Here is a 24,058-nt window from a genome sequence, read left to right as displayed (position 1 = left end):
TCTTCTCGAGGGGTGTTTAGGAGTTGCTGTCAGTAACTGGAGACTTTCTGTTTCTTTGCCAGCTCTGCATTGCAGGGTCTTAGGATCTTCTAAAACAGCTGGCCAGGAACAGCAGGTCCCCGGGTTGCCACTTTGCTTCTTTGTAGAGCCGGTGCAGATGGCATCTGCTGCTGCTGCTGCCGTGGGCTTCGCTGTCCTCCAGCGGCTGGAAGGAGAATAATTCATGTGAACTTTGCTCGGGAGAAATCTCTGGGCACAGGAAGGTCCATCCAGGCTCAGCCCAGCATCGGTGCTGGTTGGGGAGCTGAAGAAGTCATTTTCCCTGCGCTCAGCTTTCAGGGGCTGGCGCTGCTCGCTCACATCACACCCTGACTCGCTGCCGCTGAGTGGTGCTGGAGGGGGGGATCCCCCCCAGCCAGGGAGCTGGGTGGTGGCTCCTGTGCATGATCCCACTGCCACATCTTGGCCCTAGCCCCAAATAGCTGTGACCCTCTGCTCCATCGCTCCTGCCTTCGCTGAGCCTGCCAGCGAGGGGACGACCGCTCCACCGGCAGCTGCTGAGCTGTGTCCGTGCTGGCTGTGAGGTCAGCATCCAGTCCCATTTTGCAGCCAGCACTCCTGGAGGGAGATGTACCTGGGAAAAGACAGGGTTTGGGGACAGGAGGCTTTACCCAGCGCAGCTGGCAGAAAGCAGAGAGCTTTCCATCAAGCCTGGGCTCCGCGCAGGGGCTGGGCTGGCTGGGGCAGGTCCCTGCTCGGTGTGGGTGACTCCAGCTCCATCTCTTACGCAGTTCCACGCTACAATCCGTTAAGGTGCATGTTTGCAATCAAGTGCCCAAGCCCTGGTATCTCCCAGAGATAAGAGTGTAGCACATGCTTTGTTTGCAGACGTGGTATCTTGCTGCCGTTAATCGCACGGCGAGGATTAATAAAACATGAAGTTTAAAGATGCCTAAATCGCAGTGGGGGAGCTGGTAATCTCTGCCAACAATAATATTTGCTCTTTATTTTCATCCCAGCATCCAACCAAGGAGCAGAGCCTGGGCCATGGAGCAGCGCTGCTGCGTGGAAGTGGATGGAGTGAGGATGGCTCAGGGGTCACAGCCTGCTGCTTGGGCATCACAGGTGGCTCAGAAGAGGCAGTGGGGGGCATGCCCTCCTTTATCCATGTTAGAGCCTCATGCCCAGAGCTGGACAGGTGCCTCAGGGGTGAATTTAGTCCAGGGGTGAAGCAGGGATGAGACATGAAGTGGTCTCATGGGGACACATGGAGAGGTGACATCTCTGCGTGCATGTGGCCACTCCGCTCTAACCGCACATCCTGTAGCCACCCACGGTCCACGCTCCTGCAGGACCTGGCACCCAAATAAGTCTCTTTGAGAAGTCTCTTCTCAAGGGGGTGGGTGCCCCAGGTCTCTGCTTGGTGCTAGGACACCCGTGGGCCACCACAAGTGCCACTCTGCTTTTGCAGGGGCTGCCCTTGTCCCCTCCTCACCGGAGCCCCAACGCCAGCGAGCCCAGCAGCCCCAGTGCCAAAATCAGGGGCCGGGAACACGCTGCTTCCCTGGCAGGGCTCTTTCCTCCCCAGCTCTTTGCTCCCTAATAAGCATCCTTGTCAAAATAGCTAATTTCCTTCCAGAACAAAAAAGTCACCTGAATACATTTGGAAGCTGCATTGCACTATCAGGGTAATCAGAATTTAATTTGATGCAGTCAAGGCTCTAAAAAGATGTTATCAAGGGGAACATCAAAGCTGGATTCCTGTGCTTGGAAATGCAACTGGAATGCTTAGTCCAGGATTCTCATTTTGTGGGAGACTTTCAAAATATCAGTCCCAAAAAACAATAAAAAAGAGGAGAAGAATATTAAGAGTATTTGCAAATTAATGTCTTTTGTAGCTGAACAAAGGCCACTGTCTAACCTACTTCTTTTGCATGTCTGGGACAGTCTCTTATTAAATCTCACTAATTATACAATTTTGTTGTGTCTAATCATTGCTGCACTTGCAGGAATTAAAACTCAAGCTCCTTTCCCTGTTGTGGCACCACACTGCTCTTCGGGGTCCCAGTCCTGTGGAGCCAGGCTGCTCCTACCCCCAAACAGGGAGACCCTGTGGGTACAGAGTCAGGGGAAGGTGGGATGGGCACCTGGCCTCGTTCTTTCTTTCCTCTGTCTGTGTTATATCCATGGGGATTTGTATCATTCCCACCTCTGGGCATAGCTGAGGAAAAGCTCCACCTCTTACTAGGGAATATAAATGTGTGATGTTGCCATCCCTGGAGGTGTTCAAGAGGGGATTGGACGTGGCACTTGGTGCCCTGGTCTAGTAGGCATGAGGTGTTGGGTGACAGTATTCAGTATCACTAAGGTTGGAAGAGACCTCAAAGATCATCAAGTCCAACCTGTCACCACAGACCTCATGACAGGTTGGACTCGATGATCTTTGAGGTCTTTTCCAACCTTGTTGATTCTATGTTGTCAGGTTTTATTTTTCAGGTACAGTTTCAAGAAGGAAGAAAGGCATCCCTGGGCCTTTTCTGTGCCAAGAAGGTGGAAAAAAGGAGGTGCAATATGGCCCTGGAGAGGGCTTGCTCCTTTTGGGGGAGGTTTTGTTTGACCCAGAGAGAGGCACAGCTGTGCTGGAGCAGGGCACAGTGGAGCCTTGGCCATATTCACTTCAAATGCCACAATTCTGGTGCCAAGCTCAGGTTGTTGTGTCCCCTGGTTTGTGCCAGTGGGTGATGGCACAGCAGCCCCTGCCCAGTGCTGCAGCACTGACCCACACACATACACACACCCTTCCCTTAGCCCCCACTTCTGCAGAGCCTGATCCCAAACACCATCATCCCCCTTGCACAGGGGACACAGGGGACAGCTCAGTCCCTGGCTTTAGCCCTCGGAAACGTGGCTGGGGAGCTTTGGGGGAAAGAAGGTTCAGTCAGCTTCGTTAGGGAAATAGCATGGATCTTGTGTTCAAACCTTTGAAGTGTTAATTAAAAAGAATTATGCAAAGGAGCAAGGATTTGAAACATTCATTTGAATCTCAATAAGGCATCTGTATTAAAAATAGCAGCGGGATCAAGTCAAGACACAGCAGTTTCGGAGCGCTGCGTCCCCACCGCCACCGGGCAGCAGGTTTCTGCCTGCTCCCTGCCCCAGATGGGCTCTGCAGAGCATGGCAGGCAAGAGCCTGGAAAAACACTTCTTGCCTAATATTTAAAGACCTTAAAAGTATCTCATTGGGAGGGAAAAGAAAGACCCAGTAGGGTCTGGTGTGAAGCTTAGGTGTGGTGCATGGGGAGGGAGAGCGAGGGGCACAGGCTGGTGAGGTGGGCGCAGGGCTGCGACCAGCCGACATAGGGCATGAGGCGCTCCATGCAGAGCATAGCACCCAGGACCCCTCCACCCCCCTGCCAGCACAGCTCATTCCAGGGCAATCCAGGGGATGTACCTCTCCAGCACGGCCTGTCATTAAAACCCCCAGCATGTCCTGGCCTCTGCTCATTCCAGTAAAGAGCATCCAGGGTATTAATTACCAGATCGTGGGATAACGTCGTTAAGTTTACTTTTGCGCTGCACAGACCCGGACGGAATGTCAATGCCTCCTGCCCTTGGTGTCGGTGCTGCAAGGGCACCAGCAGCTGGGCATCCCAGCTGCAGCTAGGTGGGCTGTGCCTGGCTGGCAGTGCCATGGGGGCACTGGCACCGAGACCCCGCACCTGCCGAGAACCGATGCTCTTGGTTCATTCCTGGGATGGAAGCAGGTAAGCAGCTTCTAGTGGGGATGGCTTTGCTGGGCATCAGTTGGGGAATAGGAGCCACAGAATGAGGAGCTTTGCTGGGGACACAGACCCGGGGGAAGGTGCTGGGGGGGCAAAGCTAGAGCCCTGCTGAGAAATTACTTGGTGATGTCAAAGGCTGGGGCTGTAACCTCAGCTGCGAGGTTACATATCAGCTGTGAGGTTGAATATCAGCTCGACCTTAGGCAGGGCTTGGGGCAGGCAGAGCTTGGGGCCAGCAGCCCCACCGCTGGAGGAAGTGATGCTCTTGGCCAGAATGCAGTGCAGGGATAACCCCAGTGCCTGCCTTCCCTTGCCAAGGTGTGGGATTTCCACAGATAGAGCTCTCTCAGTCCTGTTTAGATGCCTGAAGTCTGCAGAGAGGACCCTGAGGCCAGGGACTGGGCTCTTAAACTCTACCAAGGATGCTGCCAGTTTCCACGGCAGGCTTCCTGCCCATGCAAGGATGTGAAGGGTTCCCCATCCTTGCACCAACGAGCCAAAACCAGCTCTGGTGACAATATCTTCTTAGGAAAGGGCTTTTCCTCCTCTCAGGTGAGGTGCAGAGCTGGGAAGGATGGCAGAGCTAAAAACCTGAAATCTTTGTGGTCTGCTCCCCAGGACCCTGTCCAGAGGCTCTGCTTTGGGAGAGGTGCTGGAGCAAGTCCGGAGAAGAGCAACAAAGCTGCTGAAGGATCTTGAGAATAAGTCTTGTGAGGATCAGCTGAGGGAGCAGGGGTTGTTGAGTCAAGGAAGCTGCAGGGAGACCTTCTTGCTCTCTATAACTACCTGAAAGAAGGTTGTGGAGAGGTGGATGTTGGTCTCTTCTCACAAGTCACAACAGAGGAGGAAATTGCCTCAAGTTATACCAGGGGAGGTTTAGGCTAGACATTAGGAAAAACTGCATGGAAAGGGTTCTCAAAGACTGGCACAGGCTGTCCAGAGAAGTGCTTGAATCACCATCCCTGGATGTAGCCTTCTGGATCTGGTGCTCAAGGATATGGTGCAGTAGTGGCCCTGGTAGAATTAGATGATGGTTGGACTTGATCCTCTTAGAGATCTTTCCCAGCTATAGTGATTCTGTGTGATTCTCTATCACCAGGCTCTCATTAGCATGGAAATAATTCAAGGGGCAGAGGCAGACAGCTGGAAAAGCATTTCTCTGCTGTTCTGGAGCAAGCTCTTCCTGCAGCGCAGCGCTCAAAGGCCGGCATGGCACGGCAGCTGGCAGCGCCCAGGTGGGTGACACGCAGATAGGCAGAGCAAATGCCCACCGTGAGCCAGCCCTGTGCCCCAGCAGGCAGGGAGTGGGGAGATGAGGAGGGGTGTTTTATCTTTCCACATATCAGTTTGGGAGCAGCAGCTATCAGCTGGGGGGGTTGCAGGGAGTCCTTGCCCGTTTGACTCCACAGCACGCAGCTGCTGGCTGCCTGGCTGCGCGGCTCTCCCTGCAGCGGCCGTTTGCAGCGCAGGAGGGACTCGCTCTAAACACAGCCCCCAAACCAGAGGTTAATTTGCTGCACGCAAAATCTCGTTCCTCCAAGTGCAAGTGACGGATTGGAAGCTCTTTTTTCCCCCCCCATTCCTCCCTCCTTAAGCCTCAAGGCTTCCACCCAGAGCCACAGACCCCAGCGCTTTCTCCTCCAGGCTTTTCCTCGCGTGGTTCTTTGCCTGTCCCAGCCCCGCTCCGGGTGATGCCAGCTCCCCACACCCACGCTGCAGCACGGAGGGGAGGTGGGGGGTGGGGGGGAGGCTGGGGGCTTGCAGAAATGTCTCCCCCCCCCCTTTGATCTATAATTTAAAAACCATTTTGTTTTGCCTGGGTCGTTTTTAACTAGCAATTTGCTATAGCAAAAGAACACAATACCCCCGCAGGAAAGAAGAAACAAACTCATTCTTTCAATTAAATTTCTCCTGACCTTACTAAAACTTTCTCCCCGTTTCTTTTCACTAAAAAGGAGCAGCTTTTTGCTTTTTTTGCCTTCTTTATTTTATATTCTTTTTTTTGGCCTTTTTTTTTTTCCTTCCCCTTCCAGTTTTGTGATCTCCAATTCCACCGAGAGACAGAAGAAATCAGCATATCAGAGAAAACAACAGCTCTTGTGATGCCCAGCAGTCACTAATTAACAAATTAGAAAAAAAGGGGAGAAAAAAAAAGGAAAAGAGAGAGAAGGAGGGGTGGGGGGAAGAAAGAAAGAAATCTTTGCTGCAGATAGGATTGTTTCCTGGCGATGTTGCCTTTCCTTTTGTTGGCACTGTGACAGGGAACTTCTTTATTGCTGCAGATAGAGCAGATTACGCCGTCCCTCTCGTGCCGTTCGCCTCCTTGCCTGCCTTTGTGCAGCTAAACTGATTTCTGGCCCCCCCACATCGGCCCCACTTTCCTCCTGTTGTGCTGGGCTCCTGCAGAGGTGTGTGGAGATGGGAAGGTTGCAAAGAGGGTGTTGAAGCCGTCGTCTCTGTCCCTGGGCTGGACCAGGTACCTTCAGATGAGTGTGAGCATCCCTGCAAGATGGGCGCTCAGGAGGGCTGAGTTCACCTCTGTGGACTGTGTTCCAATGGAAAACCTGGAGAACATCTGAGGTGCCACCAGATGGTTCACCTCCTGCTGAAGTCCATCGCTTCCAGCAGGCAGCAGCCCCAAGAGACCTCTCTAAGCTGCTGAGCTTTGGCTTAGCCTATCCATCCTGGCACTGCTGCAGTTCAGCCTGCAGTCTGACCTCATCCACACCAACTTCCTAGGCTGCTTCTCCAAATTTCAGGATCATCTGGCTTCTGTCTTTCCCAGCCACTCAGAGCCCTAAATGGGGACAGAACCGAAGCAGAAGGACTGTTGGGAGTCGCTGCCAGCCATGGGGGCTGAGCTCTCTTCACACACCAGCGACCAAAGGTGGCACCTGTGGGTCTCCAACTTTTATTTCACTTCATGTTCCCCAGGGGACAGGAGCAAAACAGGAGCCCAAAGCCAGCCAGCACAGAGCTATCCCTGGGCTCGGTGCTAGGGTCCCAGCCTTGTCGTGGGAGGGATCTGCTGGAGTGAGGCAGAAGAGGAGGACAGTTCCCTGTGCCTTTGTAGCAAGCCATCTGCTGGCAACAACCTTGGAAAGCCTCTCTGCCAAGGTCCCTTCCAGGGGCTGACATCCCTTGGAGGGCTCCAGCAAGTATCACCCTGAAGCCTACTTGCAGCAGTGAGGAGTCAGACACGTTCCCCAATGCCAATACCATCTCTGACCAGTCCATAAACATTCCCATGGGGCTGCTGGCACCCCTGGGTGCCCCTGGGGCTGGGAGTGCAGGGCTGGCCCTGGGGAGGGCAGGCTTGAGGAACAATGACAAGCACAAACCTGATCTGAGTGTGGCCACACGTAGGACCCCAGCACTGCCCGAAACCTCTGCCTGCTGCAGTGGGCACCATGGGGCCACAGCCCTCTGGGGATGCCAGTGCTGCCTGAAATCTCTGCCTGCTGCAGTGGGCACTATGGGGCCACAGCCCTCCCAAGGTGCAGAGCAGGGACATGCACAGAGCCACAGCAGCTGGATATTGCATCACAACGCTATTTTCTCCCCACCTTGCATTAAACAGCAGCAGTTTCCCCAGTCAGGGGCTGTGGGTTTGGGCTGGCAGTGTGCTGGGGAGGTTGATGGAGAGACGGGCATGGAGCCCTGCACAGAAACCTGCCTGTCCTTCTCAGGCAGCTCCCCCTTCCTCGGCTCCTGTGCTTGGATGACCTAATTAAATTAATTTCGGTGGATTTCTAATTTTTTTTTGGGGTCTGGCTTAAAGATAATTAGCCAAAAGATGCCCCCATTTCTTTCTTTGCAGGAAGAAATTATCCAGCAAGTGTGTTTTCCCTCCTGTGTGCACTCCCAGGGATGTGAGCTGGGGACTGGCCTCAGCCACCCTGGTAGGACCCATCCTACCCCAGGCAACCCTGTCCCACCAACCTCTCCATCCCTACTGAGGTTTTACTGGGAGCTTGTGTAGCCCCCAGACTGCTGTAGCAGTGCAATGAGTTTGCCAGGCCTGGGGCCATGGATAGGAACGCAGAGGGTACCAAGTGCCTGCGTGGGGCTTGGCAGTTCTGAAAAGCCCCTTCCCTGCTCACCAGAAACTGGAGGGAGGGGGAAAGTGTTTTCTCTTATTATTTTTTTGTTCTCCCTGTGGCCCTGGAGCAGTAATAAATCATCACTTATTTAAAGCAAACCCCAGCTAATGGAGCAGCTGCATAATGCCAGCTTCAAAGGGGAAAAAGTGTCAGCACTTTCCAAACTTTGGAGGTTAAAACGCTGTCAAGTTATTTTCTAATAGTTTCTCATTTGTTTTAATTTGCCCTTTCCCTTAACGCACAGCGAGCAGCACGGGACAGCAGCGTTCCCTCTCACCCCAGCCGCAGAAGGCTGCCGCGGCTGCGGGCACAGGGATGCTGGCAGTGCCCGCGGGGCGGATGGGACTGCAGCGCTTGGCGCTGGGGAACGAGGGACTCCAAAGGGGCCGTGCCAGGCTGAGCCGGGCCGTGCTGTGGTGAGCCTAGCTGTGCCACCTCCAGCCGTGCACTGATGAGCCGTGCCGTGCCATACCGAGTCGAACCACGCCGAGCTATGCCATGCCGAGCCAAGCCATGCCAACACCAACAGGTGGCGACAAGTCCCCCCAGTAGCCAACTGGGCAACCGCGCCGGGACTGTGCCGAGCCGTGCCGAGCCGCGTCGTCTCGGCACGGCTCGGCACAGCCTCGGCGCGGTGTAAAAGCGTTTAACACAGTTTGTCCCCCCGTTCCTAAACCTGCCCCCCCCCCGTCCGGTTATCGGGCTGGTTAATCCCGTATGTAAATGGCAGCCAATGGATGGTGCCGTTGAGCGGGGCTGGGATTAGCGGCGGGGCGAATGGCTGGCACTTTTACTGGGATTACAGAACAAAGAGCTGCTCCCCACCTTGGGGTGGGCTGGGGAGGAAAAAAAAAGGGGAAAAAAAACCCCGACCAACCCACAAATCACGCACAACCCCCCCCTCTTCCCTTCCTCCTTCCCTTCATCTTTCCTTTAAGCCCCCACCGGGTCGTACCGGCTCCGCCCGGGGAGGAGGGAAGCGGCGGGAGGCGGCGGGAGGCGGCTCCATCCCGGCCCCCGCCCGCCCGCCCCCGCCGCTCCCGCGCAGCCTCGCCGGGGGAGGCAGGAGCGCCGCGCCCCAGCCGCCCGCGGTAAGGAAAAGTTTTGCCCCCCCCACCCCCCCCTCACCCCTTCATATTTCCTTATGGTCTCCCCCTCCCCATACACGTCCTCTGGTCCTAGGCTTGGGGGAGCGCCGGGGGACATGCGAGGTGGGGGGATGCTGGGTGGGATGGGGTTTGGGGGCGCCGTTAGAGCTTGCGGGGGGTGTGCTGGGGGCAACAGGGCTAGGAGGGTGCTGGGGGGCGATAGGGCTGGGGGGTGCAGGGGGGCGTTAGGGCGTCTGGGGGGCGGTAGGGCTGGGGGGATGCTGGGGAGATGCTGGGGGTGTTAGAGCTGCGGGGGTGCAGGGGGGTGATAGGATTAGGGGCTGCAGTGGGGGCATTAGGGCTGCCGGAGAGTAATAGGGATATGGGGATGCAGGATGGCATCAAGGCCTGGGGGATGTTAGGGGACAGCGGGGCTGGGGGGCGACTCTGGGAGCCATCAAGGCTTGAGAGGATGTTGGGGAGTAGCAAGGGTTGGGGAGTGGGGGGAGGATGCTGGGCTCATTAGGACTGGGAGAGTGTGAGGGGGCAATAGAGGTACTGGGGGAGGATAGGTGCTGGGCGGGGGAGTAGGGCTGCAGAGGTGCAGTGTGGCATCCAGGCTTGGGGGCTGTTGGACTCATTAGGGCTGGGGGTTGCAGGGAAGTATTAGGGCTTGAGGGATGCTGGGGGAAGATAGGGCTGGAGGGATGCTGAGGGGACATGAGGGCTGCTGGAGGACGATGGGGCTGTGAAGGTGCAGGGGGTATCGAGGCTGGGGGTTGTTGGGGGGGCAGTCGAGCTGGGGGGATGCTGGGGAGTGTTAGAGCTGGCAAGGATGTTGGGAAGCTAGAGAGCTTGGGGAGACTTGTGGGGGGACGGGATATTGGGTTCATTGGAGCTGGGGGGGGGCGGGGGGAGGAATGCTAGTGGTGCTGGTGGGGCTTGAGGTTGGAGAGGTCCATCGGGTGTGTGGAGTGATGCCAGGAGGCAGCAAGGCGTTAGGGGTGGGAGATGATAGTGCTGCAGGGGTGCTTGGGAAGATAGAAGTAAGGCAGGGGGTTGCTGGGGCAGTAGGCTGGGATGGGGGCGATAGTGCTGGGGCAGTCGGGCAGGGTATGTCGGACTGGCCCTTGGTGCCCATCACCGCAACGGTGCTCCTACGGCAGCTTCAGGGCTGCCACCTGCCCCGGCCGCGTCCGGTGGTGCGGGGCTGGAGGGGAAGCTGGGAGCGGAGCTTTGCCGGGGCTCGGCTCCCTCTCCGCCGGCGTGGGGAAAGGCGGCAGCGCGGCTGGAAATAGAACGGCAGCGTTGAGCTGACGAAGCGCTCGGGGCTCCGGCTGGGCTCCCACCCAGCCTCGGCACCGCGGGTGGAGGGATGGACATCCTCCGTGGCTCCTCAGTGCTGCTGGGGACAAGTGGAGGTTTCTCGTTGTGCGGGGACAAGCGTGATGGGGAGAAAGTTGCTGCTGGGGCTGGCAGTGCCCCTGTCCTTCCAGTGCACGGCGGTGGGTTTGTCTGGGATAAGCTGTAGGTTGGAGCGCTCCTATTAATGTGCCTTGCGCCGGAGCGAGCCCCGGACCCGACGGTGCCATGCAGGTGATCCTGGGTGCATAGGCACAGCTGGGTGAGAGTGCTCTGGGAAATGTTGGTGCCTCCAAGCAGCGCTGCACAGCCATGGGGCTGAGTGTCATGGGCACTTTGGGGTTGGTCACTCGATCTCTTGCTGCATCCATTACCCATTGGCGTGCAAGCTCTGGACGTTGAAACTGTCTGGGGCCATCAGCTCGGACCCATGTGTGACAGGAGCCCCCACTTCAGGGTCTCAGCTCCCTGAGCCACTCCTGCTGGAGCTGCTGGAGGTGCTGCAGCCGGGGAAAAATCCCATGGATGTGAGTGCCTTTAATTCCAGAGGACCCTGGGTCTCTGCTCCTGCCAGCATGGCCAGACCCACTGCTGGCTGGTGCCTGTCCAAGCCCATGGAATTCCCTGTTCCTGTGGAAACTACCTCAGTGCTTGCTCTGAAATGAGGAGTGGCAGCAGCCATTGGCATTGGACCAACCCTGCCGGGGGGCAAGGGGCTGAGTGCTGAAGGCCACAGCCCGTGGGCTCTGCTGCTGGAGCAGGGAGCAGTGAGCCCCGGTACCCACCACCGGGGCCGTACCAGCCGGTCGCACGTCAGAGTCGTCTCTGAGCTGTGGCAGAGCAGCTGGGCTCTCTGGTCACCCATGAGTCCCCCACTCCTCTTCCGTTGCCTGGGGTGCTGGGTGACTGCCAGGGACGGGTGCCCCAGTTTGGGGCTGTGCCACTGGCTTTCCCATGCACTGCTGTCTGAGCTGGCATTGCCTCTCAGGGCCATGGTTTTGGGGTGAGCCTGCCCAGGATGTATCACCACTGGGTGCAGGGGAAGGGGTTGGAAAGCTGCCTGTGCAGGGTGCTGTCAGGAGCCAGGAGGTGACGAAGGGGACACATGCTGGTGGCCACCATCACCTGTCTCTGCTGTCCCTCCTAGGAGGGCTTTCACATCTTGGTGGAGGAGCCACTGGTGCTGGCCTGGGTCACGGCTGCTCCTTCAGGATTGCTAATGAGAAGCTGGGAGAGAAGGGAAGGAACCTGCCCTACCAGCCCGGGCAAGAGACACGGTGCCCTTGCTGGCAGCCCAGCACAGTGCTGGCAGGCATCTGGTGGGACCTTGGTGGAGCAGGAGGTGATGAGGACAGTAGGCTTTGGGGCGAGCAGGGAGGGCACAAGTCTGTCTGTCCCACGCAATGTGCATCACATGTGACTTGAGTGATGCTCTGCTCAAAGGAAGGGTGCAAAGAAAACCACCCAAAGCCCCAAAATTCCAGACCCACAGAGATGACCTCTTGCAGTTGGAGCTAATGGGGGTTTCCCATCTGCTGCTCCCGCAGGAAATAGCTCAGATTTTTTTTGGCAATTACCAATGCCCTGTACTTCCTTTGGGAATTTCAGCGGCTGCACCCCTGCAGCCAGGCTGGAGGAATGTGGAGGGCCTCTGATTGCCATCCAGGCTCATTCCCAAGCTGGTTGTCTGCTGCAGGGCTAACCCCTGCGGTGGGTGCAGGGCCTGGTCCTGGCTGTTGCCAGCTTGGGCAGCAGCACCCTGCCCTGCCCACTGGCCAAGTGCCGTGGTTGTTCCTGGTGCCACCAGCAGCTGTTTGCAGATGACTGTGGCAGATGGACGTGGTGATGGTTGAGCATGGAAGAAAAGGTGTGGGTGGGGATGGCTGCTCCCCAGATAGCTGGGCTTGGGGGTAGGTGGTGGATGGTGTTTTGGGGAAGGGGATGAGAGGCCAGGGTGCTGTGTTGCTGTCCATGCTCTTCTCCTGGCGCTCCTGCCAAGTCTGCTTGTGTTGCACCTTGTTGGCAATGATAAACCTCTGAGACTTGGAAGGAGCAGAGGCAGATGCTGAAGACTTATGGAGTGGGTTTTCCACCACCAGATGCCTTCCCCTTGAGGTCAGGGAGGAGGAGAGGGAAGGACCTACTGGAGTCCTTTCTGAGGATGAGGATTTCCATCTGGGAGCTAAAAAAATGTCTTTATTGATTAATTTATTTGAAAGGGCCTTTGGTGTCCACCAGGATGCTGGCCCAAGCATGGGGCTGGGAGCAGTGAGCAGCCCTGGCCAGAGGTCTGCTGGGGAGGTAGCAGGTCTGTGCAAACCGGAGCAAGGCTTCTCAGGACCTTGCTCTGCGCTGTTACAGCCTGTCCCTTCACAGGACTACTTCTATTTACATCTCTTGTAACATTGTCTTTGGAAAAAGAAAGAAAGGTCAGGAGCCTCAGCCTGGTCAGAAGCTGTGGGAGGCTCAGGGCTGTGTGGTGGCCAGCATCCAGGTGGACTTTATGGAATGGGGGGGTTGGGATTTTTTGCTTGCCAGTTCAGTGCTTCATCTCTTAGTGCAGCCCTGTTGGCTGAGTTTGCTTCCCAGCCCAGGAGAAAAATGTGAGTCCAGGCAGGCACTTGGCCCTGTTGCATGGTGGCCCCGTGGTGGTGTAGCAGTGGACTGGGATGAGCTGCTGGAGGAATCCCCAGAGCATCTGGGGCATCAGTCTTGTGGGAATGTCCCCGTGTCTCATCCTGGTTCAGGAGCTGCTGATTGCTGAGGGACTTGAGTACAGCAGCAGCAGCAGCAGCAAGGCTTTCCCGTAGGGAATGTGCCCTGAAGAAAAGCCTTTGGAACACGAATCCCCTCCTTGGGAGCAGGCTGTGCTGAGGTGGGATTTACATTCCTGCACGCAAACAGCTTCTCTGGGAGTTTCTGGCTTCATGTTGCCTTGTCTGGCTGGTTGAGGAAGAGAATTAACCTCAGCAGGAAGAGCAGGGGACCAGTGATGAGCGTTGCTCTGCTGCTGCGTGTCCACACAGATGTCATCACCCTTTACCAGGGCTTCCTCCCTCAGAGCTCTTCTCACCTGAAGGTGAGGTGTCTTCATTTTCTTTAAATCTGCAGCATCAAAAGGAGCAGAAGCCAGTGGGGAGGTCAGTGTGGACCCAGGGGTGGTCCAGCACCCACCTGTGTGCCTGGGACCTCTCTCCCAGAAGATATGAGGGGACAAACCTGTACATCCTCTGCCCGTAGGTGATGTCCCCTGTGGGATGTGCCAGGGTCTGGCTGTGCCCCTGAGCCATCCATGTGGTTGTGGGTGGGTGCAAAGGCTCATGGTGGGCACCATGGACCTGCTGCAGGTCCTCTCCTGGGGCCCCACAAGCAGAGTGAAAGCTAGGAGCTCTGAAGGTGCTTTGGGGCATAGATGCTTATAGTTTCATTCAGGGTTGGAAGGGACCACAAGGATCATCTAGTTCCAACCCCCCTGCCATGGGCAGGGACACCCCACACTAGATCAGGCTGGACAGATCAGGCTGGGATGGCCAGGAAGAAAACTGGTGGGTGAGACAGTTTGTAGCCCTTTCATCTTTTCAGAGCATTTCTTTTGCCTTTTGGTGATGTGTGTGGGTGCTGATCACTGTCAGGGGTTGTGTGCCCTGCTTAGCTGGGATGTTCCTGGAGGAGAAACTTCCACCTGTGATGGGTGGATGGAAGTTGGAGGGGTTTGCAGGCTTCCAAGAGAAATGCATGATGCCCAGGGCCTGCCAACCAGCAGCTTTGTGGGGGAGTTTGAAGTGAGGCTGAAAAACCCTTTCACATGAGCAGAAGGTGTTTGGTAGAGAGGATGGAGCTAAGTCCTGTTCATGGCTGAGGCATCCCAGCCATGGGTTGTGCAAGTGATGAGGCCATCAAGGAGTCCTTAGATTCTTTCTCCTTTGCTAAAATACCTTGAAAATCCCCAAACCTCAAAGCTTTCCTTCTGGTAACTGCTGGTTAGAAGAATGCAGAGGCAGTCAGCCTGGCTTGGGGAGAAGTGGTGAGTGAAGAGGGAGTCCTCTGGAGCAAGGTAACACTGGGAGAATGAAACCATGGCAGTGGGTGAAGAAGACCTCTGTGGTTTGGCCCAGCTGCTGTGCAGGAAGGTGCTTCACCCATTGTTGAAGGGTAGCACGTGGGGATGAGCATGGCCCAGGTCCTGGCAAAGTTCATGTCTTGCCTTCACCTCTAGCTGTGTCTGTGTGGATGTGTCTCCTGGCCAGGAAACCTCAGTGCCTGCGTGGGGTGACCTTGCCTGGGGACACTGGCCGCTGGGTTGCTCATCGGCTGCTGGAGCTCCAGCCTGGCGGCTCCAAAGGGGTTGGCTCTGGCTGGTGGGGCCGGCTCTGGCCATTGCACCAGGGATGGAGGTGGCTCCCTGGAAGTGGGCAGTGCCCCCTTCACAAGCACACAGAGATCAAAGAGGCAAACCCGGCCTCGGTGCTAATTAGCGTCAAGCCTCGTGCCTCAAATTAGGCCTGGCCACTTCATAAGTGCTTGGCACAGGGGAGCACGTGTGGCATGTCACATCCATGACAGCACCTGGGAGCTCCACTGGTAAGGCAGGCGCTGCCCTCCTCTGCCCACCCGCTGCCAGGGACAGCTCTGGGATGCTGGAAGGTTTGGGATGAGTTTTGGGATGAGCTGCTGGACGATTGGTCTGTACCCCACTGCAGGGGGGGAGATGCCAGAGGGATGTGTGTGGCAAGGGTGGGGTTTTCCCTGATGGATGCTGCTGCTCAGACCTTCCCAAAAGGGACTCTGAAGGCTGGTTTGCATTTGGGATTGGACTGGCACCGAGCCCTGTGGCATGGGTATTTTGGCATATCGCCCCCAGCACCAGTACAAGGGTGCTGTGCCCACTGCTGTTGGGCTTTGGGACCTATTTGAAGTTCCCATCAAAGTCCCACTCCTCCTCCTCGGGTCGGTTTCCTGCTCGCTTCGTTGCAGGGGATGGAAAAACCTGTAGGAAAGGCAGGATTATGTCTCCCTAATTAGTAGGGGCCTCATTATCATTTCTACCCAGAGCTCTGGTAATGATTAAATATGTGGGAATTATCTGTATTATTTGGATTGCAGTAGTATTTAGGAGGCTGGGACCCCTTTTGCTGTGCCAACAGTGAACGATAGTCCTCGCCCGGAGGAACTCTGTCATTGGCACAGCCAATGTCCTGGGTCAGGGAGACTGGGGATTGATCCCTCTGTGCTCATGGTGTGGCCACTGCAGCTCCACTCCTTGGCACTCTGAAGGATTTGAAGCATGGAACTGGATGTTAGTTTTCTTGCAGACAGCTCACACCTGGTCTAGCATGGGAGGAAAAAAAAGGACTGGGTGTGTTAAGATGACCTCTGAAATAATGACTTTATACAGGGATGTAAAAGAGAGGGAAATTCTGTGGGCACCTGGGCTGTCACAGCCCAGGAGATGGGCTTTAGATGCTACCTTTGGATGCTCTCACTTGGTTGTTGGAGGGCTACAATAAAGCAGTCTCATTAGGTAAATATAATGATGTTACGATCCACCATCTGCTGAGGTGCTGCTGCTCGGTGCCGGCGGAGGGGTGGGAGCTGCCTGGTGGAGGAGGGGTGGGAGCTGCCTGGCAGAGGGGTGGGAGCTGCCTGGCAGTGGGGTGGAGAGCTGCCTGGCATGCCACCTCTCCCCTGTTCCTTCTTGCCAGTGTCTGCTGTGGGTCTTGCACACCCTAGCAGAACCAGAAGTGGTTGGTATGGATGGAGAAAGGGTTTTGTTCCCATGGTTTCCTCCCTCATCGTGGGGGATGAGCTGTTGAGCTCTTCCAGCTGGTGAGGACCACTTCCATCAGAGCATGGTAGGGCTCTTGGGATGGTGGTAGGGTCATTGGCAAGTCCCCTAAAAACTGGGTCACCACATTGCTGAGCCATGGAGAGGCTGGTGTGTAGAGATGCTGTGTTTCACAGGGATTTCCTGAGATGCCATGAGATCCCAGGATCCCACAGCATCATCTTTGCTCCCATTGGAGTGGTGGGACAGCCCTGGCCTGGTGGCAGCAGGGACACCCACCCCCCAACCCTGCACCTCCCCGGGCACAGGAAGCCCTTTTGCAATCGACAGCAGGAAGGATCGTGCTCAGTCGGCAAAATATGTGAGGAACTCTGCTTGTTTAAAGTGCCTTTGGGGTTTTGGGCCTTAAATAAACATCCTGGTTGGGGTTTGGGTTGGAGGTTTTCATCCTGGGAAAGGCAGGTGGGGGGAAGGGAGCTGCGCCGGTGCCCCGAGTCTGCATGCACCTTCTGACAAGGTTATAAATTAGCTTCATTAGAGGAGGATCACTGAAAATAAATTGCTCTGCACCCTTTAGGGGCATGGCCAGGCTGCAATTTCATCTCTTCTTCCTGGGGACAAATGCCTAGAAACCCCCCAAGCGGTATTACAGCATTTCACCCTGTGTCAGAACTTGGTGGGTTTACCCTCAAAAACACAAACCACCTCTGTGCTCCCAGGTGAAGCTTGGCTGGGGGCTTACCTCAAAAGGTGGTGGTGGTGGGGGATAGAGGGGGGTTTGCTGCAGGTTTTGGGCCCGATGGCTTCCTTGAGAGACACCTGGCCAGGGAGAGGACGGTGCTGGGCATTGGGACTGTGGTGAGAGAGCACCATTCAAAGCAAGGGACCCATGTGCTGGCAGTACAGATCTGCGGCGGGTGACCTTTAACAGGACATTAAACATTTATTAAACCCGTTAGAATTAGTGTCAGGTTTTATTTATTTGTTTTATTTAAGAAGAGAGGAGAGGGGGGGAAAAAGACATCCAAGAGAGGTGAGCGTGACCTGAGAGTCCTGTGAGCCGGTGTGGTACAACCCCAGCCCTCCCTGTGGAAGCTCCCGGAGCAAAGACCTGGCTCCAGGATGCATCCAGCACCCACCCATGCCCTTCCCAGGGCTCCTTGCTGGATCCTGCTGCAGGGCTGAGCAGAGCAGGCAGCCCAACATCCAATCCCATCTCCCTCCAGAGCCCTTCAAATAGTTATCGTTTAGGTAGGTTAATTCCCCCCCCGCCCAAAGGTTTATTGCTTTGCGGTGGGGGGTGCGGGAGAGAAGGAAATGAGCCCCACACCCCCTCCTGCATCCTCTTCCCGCAGCCACCCGCCGGCTTTCCCCGCGCCGCCCCTCCGAGGATTACGCTGTCTCTTGAAAACCTCTTTGTTTCCCCATGTTTGCCGTTGTAATTTATGTACGATGCTGCCGCTTGTTGAAAAACAAGGTCTTTATCTCCGTGGGAAACACACCTGCAGAAATCCAGCCCTGTCGCTGCCTGTGCGCCAGGCGCCCCAGCAGAAAAGCCAGCTCCAGCCTTGCTGCAGTGATGCAAAAGTTTCCTCCACTTGAGCTGCCGGCGAGGCTGATGCTTGCCTCCCCTCCATGCCTCGGAGCACCACGACTCCCCTCCTCTTTTTAAACGCTGCCTAAAAGCAGCCTGCTTGGCTTGTGGCTTCCTCGCCCGATGCGTTTTCTTCCTCTTGATTTCTTTCTGCCCTAGCAGCAGAGGTATCATTGAATATCTTTTTCCCCCTCATCTTTTCTTCCTGATTTCTGGTTGATTTGTTTCATTCCCCCCCTTGCCCTGCATGTAAGATACGTTATTTCCATGCTCGCTGACCTTCCGCTGTGCTGTGGACCTGGCGCGGTGATGCTGATGGATGGGAGTGGAGAGCACCGTTCCCGTGGGGCCAAGGGTGCCTGTGGGTGGCTGCCTGGCAGCCGTGCTCCTGGGAAGGGCTATTTTTAACAGCTGGGATTGTGCTGGGTTGCCATCGATGCGCTGGAGCACGTAGGCATCCTTTAGTATTTTCAACCTGGTGATGAAAAAATAATGCAGAGCTCTCTCTGCTGGGGAGGTAGCTGCTGCTGGGGATGCTCCACGGTGCCAGCTTCCCTCTGATGCAGGGCTCTCATCCCTTTGCTGTGTGACACGTGCCCAGCTCCTCTAACTTGCTGTCCCCACTGGGGCAGGGAAGCCGATGCCCGTTGGCAGCTGAAGGTGCAGGACCAGAAGAGCAGGAAGGGAAATAGCTCCTGTCAGGGCTGCGGGCGAGGAGAGCAGTGGGAGGGTGACTGTCCCTCCCAGTGCTGGCTGTCCCCATCTGCCCCCTTCCTACAGCTCCACTCCCCCCAAAAGCAAAATGGCAGCAGCTGGGCTGAATATTGGCATTGCCCAGGTGGGAGGCAGGATGCAGTGCTGGGATTTCCCTCCTCTTCTTCCTCCTCCTCTTCCCTATAGTGGAATCAGGCATGGAGGGGTGCAAGGCTGGGTTTCCATCCCCTCTGTGTGGTCCCTGACTAGAAGGCATCAGTGATGGCTATGGAAAACCTTAGGGCAAACCCTGTTCCTCTTAAACCTCTGTGCTGTGGGTGTGCCAAGGGTTCTTCTGCCCTTTCCTCCCCCCCTCACTTCCTCACTAACCTGTTTTTCACCAGTGATGCTACGGAAGGCATCGAAGCCCAGAACCTTCCTTCTTGGTATTGATTTTGCTTTCTGCTTCAATGACTCTGGCTTGCCCTTGGTGTTTTGAGTAGCTGGAATGATGCTGGGGAGAGCCAGAGTGACTCTCTGGGGGGCTTTACACAAAGCACTGGGCAGGGGCCTGAGAGAGGTATTCATGGGGATGGAGCAGTACCCCTCCTTGGACCTGCTGATGTCCCAGGAGCCGTGGGTGTGGGCTGCAGGAACAGCTCCTTGAAGATGCTGGAGAGATGTAGGATTATGCTCAGTGTCTGGGGAAACCTCTTGTACGGCAACCAGGGCCATTTCCCCTCCTAGTTTCAGGTCACTGGCTTTGGGGAAAGGTTAAAGTGCTTTCTTCCACCTCAGGGGGCAACATCATTTTGCTTTTCATCAGGTTTTTGGGATCCACCCACGTTAGCAGCTTCACTGAGGGTGAGGCAGGGTGGCAGAGTGGCTGAAGTAAACTCTCCTTTTAAATATTGACTTGCCCTGTGGCTGCATGTGGCAGGAAGAGCTATGCTGAGAGCTTGCTGGCTCTGCTAGACTTGGCATCCGTGCTGCTGAGTGGTGGGTGCCCCTTCACTGATTGCTTGCCACCCACGAAAGGGGAACTGATCAATAATTAATTCACCATCTCAGGCTCTGTGAGTCGCAGTCTGATGCGGGTGAGCGCTCTGCTTCCCACCCTGCCTGAAGCAAGAGGTTGCTTGGGAGGCTGTTGGGGTGATTTGGTACTTGAAAAACCTCTTTGTCATTGGCTGTTCCTCCAAGTTCTGTGGTGTGTCAGGCTGTATGGGTCTCAGCAGGGTTTGGGGGCATGGGTCTGTGCTGGCTGGCATCCTGATTTGGGGTGATGGAGAGCCTGTGCTGATCACTGGTGGTGCAGCCACTTGTTTGCCACCTCATGGATGAAGACATCAGAGGGCTCTTGGTTTTCGTTTTTCAACCTGGCAGGGCACGTGTGAAAAGTACGCTGTGAGTCCCAAAAATAATCTGCATGCCTTCTGCCTTCCCTGTGACATGGTGTCCTCCCTTTGCACAGCCTCCAAAACCTTTTGTTTTGAGGGGCTGCCATCACCTCTGCTGGAAGCATCACCGTCCTGGAGCTAAACGAGCGCCGAGCCACGTCCCACATGCAAACCACAACGTCCATGCGCTTAGGTTCTGTTATTTATGGGGCAACCTAAGCCAGGCTTTTGCATTCCCCAGTGAGGAGGAACCAGGCTGCCTTACAGCCACCTCAGCACCCTCCAAACTCGCCCTGGGCACCCTGAGAGGTGGTGGGTGCCGGACTCTGGGGTGCTTGTTTCCCTGCCCTGGCAGCTAAAGCAGGCTCCGAATGTGGGACGCCGCTGCTCTCGGTGCTCCGTCGGGCGGCAGAGCTGCCGAGGAAGGGAAATGTGCCACGAGGCAGGTTTGCTTTGCAGGATTAAAAGCAAATAAATATTTATGTGCTATGCAAAGCAGCCCCCGACGAGATGTGCATTATCAGGGGGAATTTGAAGCGGTTCTTGGTTTGGGCCCAGGATGAAGGGCTGTGCGCGGCACTGCGGTGTGTGGGTTCCAAGCGATGTTTTTCTCTCTTGCTGCACGGCAAAGAACAGAGGGGGAAAACCAAGGATTTCTTTCTTTTTATTGCTGCTTGGGCTGCTCTGGTTCTTGGGTTTCACCATCTCTCTGCATCCTCCTGTCTTTAACTGCAGGGATGGAGAGAAGCCAGGGAGAGAGGGCAGTGCAGGCAGCATTTCGTATGCAAATCGAATGCTGGCCCCGTTCCTAACATTTGCTGTGTTTACACGTAAATGCAAACAACTGTTGACTTAGTTTCAACAGATAATGTGTTTCATAACACAATGGAAATGAGAATTAAGCTGGAATTTAGCAGGGAGGAACATGTGTTTCTGCAAGACCTCAGGCTCCCACCACCCCGTGCCGGTGTGCTGTGCCCTGTCGTGGTCATGGTGGTGCCGGCACTGTGAGGGCTCAGGGCTGGGCACTGGCATGCTCTGGGGTTATCCCTTTGTGCTGGTGTTGAGGTACATGGCAGCTGACTGATCCCTCTTGCTAAACCACCCTGAAATGGGGTGAGGAACACTAGGGCAAGGTGGCTATGGGGTCAGCAATTGAACCAGCCCACCAGTGAAGCTGAGGAGTGGGCTGGTGTCTGAGGTTCTGGCAAGTGGCTGATCCCAGGCAAGTGTTTGCTGGAGAGAAGGGACTTGAGTGCTTTGGGGGCCTCAAGAGAAACTCTGTCCCAGGCTACCGTGTTAGAGCCTGAGCGCTGGTATGTCCCGGGAGGGAGGAGGTGGCAGTGGCAGCGTTGCCTTGTCCTGGAGTGACTCTGAGCAGAAGCATGTGGGAGAGGCCCCGGCTGTGTTGTAGGGCTGGATCCTGGCCCGCCTGGGGCAGTTCTCGCAGGGCTCCCCGGGGCTGACGCTGACCTGGGCAGCCTTTGAGTCACGGCTCCAGTCGCTGGCTATCAGCCGCTCCCACCTGCCACCTCCCCCACCCCGAATGCTGCTGGTGAGGCAGGACCCCAGCTCCACCAGGCACCCCCCTGGGATGTTGCTTTGCCCTTCCCTGGTGAAGGCACCAATGTACATGGGCAGCTCTCCGCAGCCCCGAGGAGTGGGGGCATTGCTAAGGACTTGGCATCTGGGGACTCACAGGTGTGTAATCGCCGTCTGTGGGTGTGGGTTTGTCCTCATCTGTCTGTCTGCCTGTCCCTTGCTGGCAGCTGCCCAGCGTGGCAGGGCTGTGGCATGACTCATGGTGCTCAGGTGTTAAAAAATCCAAGCCCCTGTGAGCATGGCAGGGGGAAACCTTCTGATGTGCAGCACAAGCTCTGTTAGACACCAGCAGATCTTTCCCCAAGAGCTGTAGGGACAGTCATGCCATAGGAGACACCTTGGCTGGAGGTACAGGCTCTACAAGCCACTAGGAAGCCCAACTGTGAGCTGGGGACCCCCCTTCCCTCCCCGGCTCTGGAGATGCTGCTCCCAGGATGCAGGAGCAGTGCAGCAGGATGCAGCCTTGCAGCCCCGACAATGATGCCAGGGCTCAGAGAAGCCAGAGCCATCCTCATGCAGACCCAGTGGCTCCAGGCATGTTGTCTCACCATGGAGGGTGATGATGTGGTGGGTGGGGGCCGACCAGACCCTGCGGCTGTTTGTGTCTGGCAGCTGGCAGTGATGCCGAGCCCTGATAGTGGCAGGTAATGGCAGGGTTTGCATGAGAAACAGCAGGTTTCAGGGCTGGTGCCACTGCCAGAGGCTGCCTGGGAAGGAAATGGGGATCCTGGACAACATGGGCAGCTGCTGGCCACCTTCCTCCTCTTCCTGATTCCCTTCACAGGTCATCCCAGGGTGGGTGCATAGTTAGCTTTACCAGTGGCTCCTCCATTGCTGGTGGTGAAACACCTGCCCACGCAGGATGCCTGATTCTGGGCGCCCTGCACAGGCAGGTGACTCACCACCAGCAATGGTGGATTTGTGGTGAAGCTGAGGTGACAAGGTGCAGCCAGCACCAGCTCTCAGCACATGTGCTCCCTGCAGACAGCAAGCACCAGGAATACCTGGGATCTGCTCTTGCCTTTCCGACTCATTCTGCAAACCAAAATAATGGAGAAGGGAGCAGGCAGGAGCGGGGAGCTTGGAGCTCAGGATGCTCCTCTCTCTGAGCCTCCTTTCATCCTTTTAGAAAGCCATTTTATTTCTTTATTGAGCTTATTTATGTGGCAGAGAGCCAGGCCTGGGATTAGCAAATAGCCCATTCTGCAACAGAGGGAATACTCAATGCTGAGACACCAGTAACCAGAGAGAAATATTAGAGATAAAAGTAAACCATAATGATATTAGGTAGCGGCTCTCTATCAGAGACCTCCTTACACAGAGGTAATTACCTGGGCAGAGCAGAGAGCAGGTGATGAGCAGTGGTGGCCATGAGCTGGGGTTGGCTGGAGGGGGATAGGGTCAGAATCTGGGGGCTTGGTGCCATCACCTTTTGCAGAGAAAAAGCATCGGGGTTGAGTGCTGAGGAGCAAGAGAAGGTGCCCGCTGGCATCTGCTCCCGCAGTGAGCACTGGGGTGGGCCATCCTCTGCTGAGCCGGTGTAAACGTCTTACCCCCCCAACCCTGGGTGCTGTGGCTTTGTATATTTGCAGTTTGAGGATATTTTTTGGCTACTTAATTCCAAATAATAATAACTCTTACTGTTATCATCATCATCATCATCATCAACTGGAGCAGCTCCCAGTTAGACGGGCAGAAGGTGAGCGCACAAACGGACGGCAGCCAGGACGGGACATTAAAGGAAGCAAACCTTGTACTGGGATGTGGGACCCGTGCTGCAGCACCTGTGGGCACGGTGCACATGGGGTTTTTCCTTAATTTAGAGGGGGAGGGGGGAAAATGGGGGGGAGGCAAAAAGGCAAAACCCCATGTGCCTTTGTGATATAAAATTCAAGTTGGGCTCTCGGTGACTGCTTGGAAAACAACAGGCTTTTTATGTTGGCTCTTGGGGTAGGAGGAGAGCAGGCTAGAATAAAGATTTACAGTGTTTGGGAGATTAAAGGCCCTTGGTACATTGTTCAAATACCACGAGATTAGTTTCCAAGGAGACGGATACCAGTTGCCATAGGCACCGGGGGGCCAGGAATTAGGATTGCGATTTTTTATCCTGATCACGCAACCAGTAGCTGAACGCTGCTCAAACTCGGGCTTTAAATAACCCCAGTGTTAGCTTACGCCCTGCTGAGCCACGGCCTGGCACTCTACCTCCCTTCCTCCCCCTGTCCCAGTGCCCTCCTCAGTGTGCAGTGTTGCACCCAGGTATTGACAGAGGGGGCTGAGCACCCAGGTCGGTGCAAGCTCGGGACCTGCCTTGTGTGGTATCCTGTGGCTTCCAGGCTTGTCTCATCTCATTTTCTCTTGAGACGAGGGCTTGTGGCATCTTCCTGCGACAGCCTGGACGCCCTGTTGCCCGTCAGCAGTTGCTGTGGTGCAGGAGATGTGCTGAGGGGCAGAATTAGTCGCCTTCTAATTTTGGCTTCCCCCAGTCACCCGATTCTGGGAAGTGCAACCTGAACCCTGGCGCGTGGGACGCCGGATCCATGTCCTCGCTGCCCGCCTCTCCTTCTAGGAACCATATAGAGATGGGGTTTGTCCAGCCTCTGCAGGAATGGGTACTGAGCTCCCCTCCAGGGGCTGGGTTTGGGGGCT

The 24,058-nt window shown here is 55.9% G+C and overlaps 1 protein-coding gene across 5 annotated transcripts in view; it reads left to right on the top strand.

The window, feature by feature from the left end:
* Positions 1-8,883: 8,883 nt before the first annotated feature.
* The window catches only part of GTF2IRD1 (GTF2I repeat domain containing 1), a 74,856-nt gene continuing 59,681 nt past the window's right edge, over positions 8,884-24,058 (top strand). For 4 of the 5 annotated variants that reach the window (XM_068154460.1, XM_068154464.1, XM_068154463.1 and 1 more), the window contains exon 1: positions 10,232-10,569. In XM_068154460.1, coding sequence (XP_068010561.1) covers positions 10,564-10,569 — 6 coding nt within the window. In that variant the 5' untranslated portion in view covers positions 10,232-10,563. Of the gene's footprint in view, positions 8,977-10,231; positions 10,570-24,058 lie in introns of those variants that run through there. The other variant, XM_068154461.1, reaches the window with a different exon arrangement.

Source organism: Melanerpes formicivorus, unplaced genomic scaffold (assembly GCF_026170545.1).
Source record: "Melanerpes formicivorus ecotype bairdi unplaced genomic scaffold, bMelFor1.0.p_v2 SCAF_29, whole genome shotgun sequence".
Classification (NCBI taxonomy): domain Eukaryota; kingdom Metazoa; phylum Chordata; class Aves; order Piciformes; family Picidae; genus Melanerpes; species Melanerpes formicivorus.
Note: the sequence above shows the minus strand (reverse complement) of the source record. Positions and strands in the feature narration are given on the sequence as shown.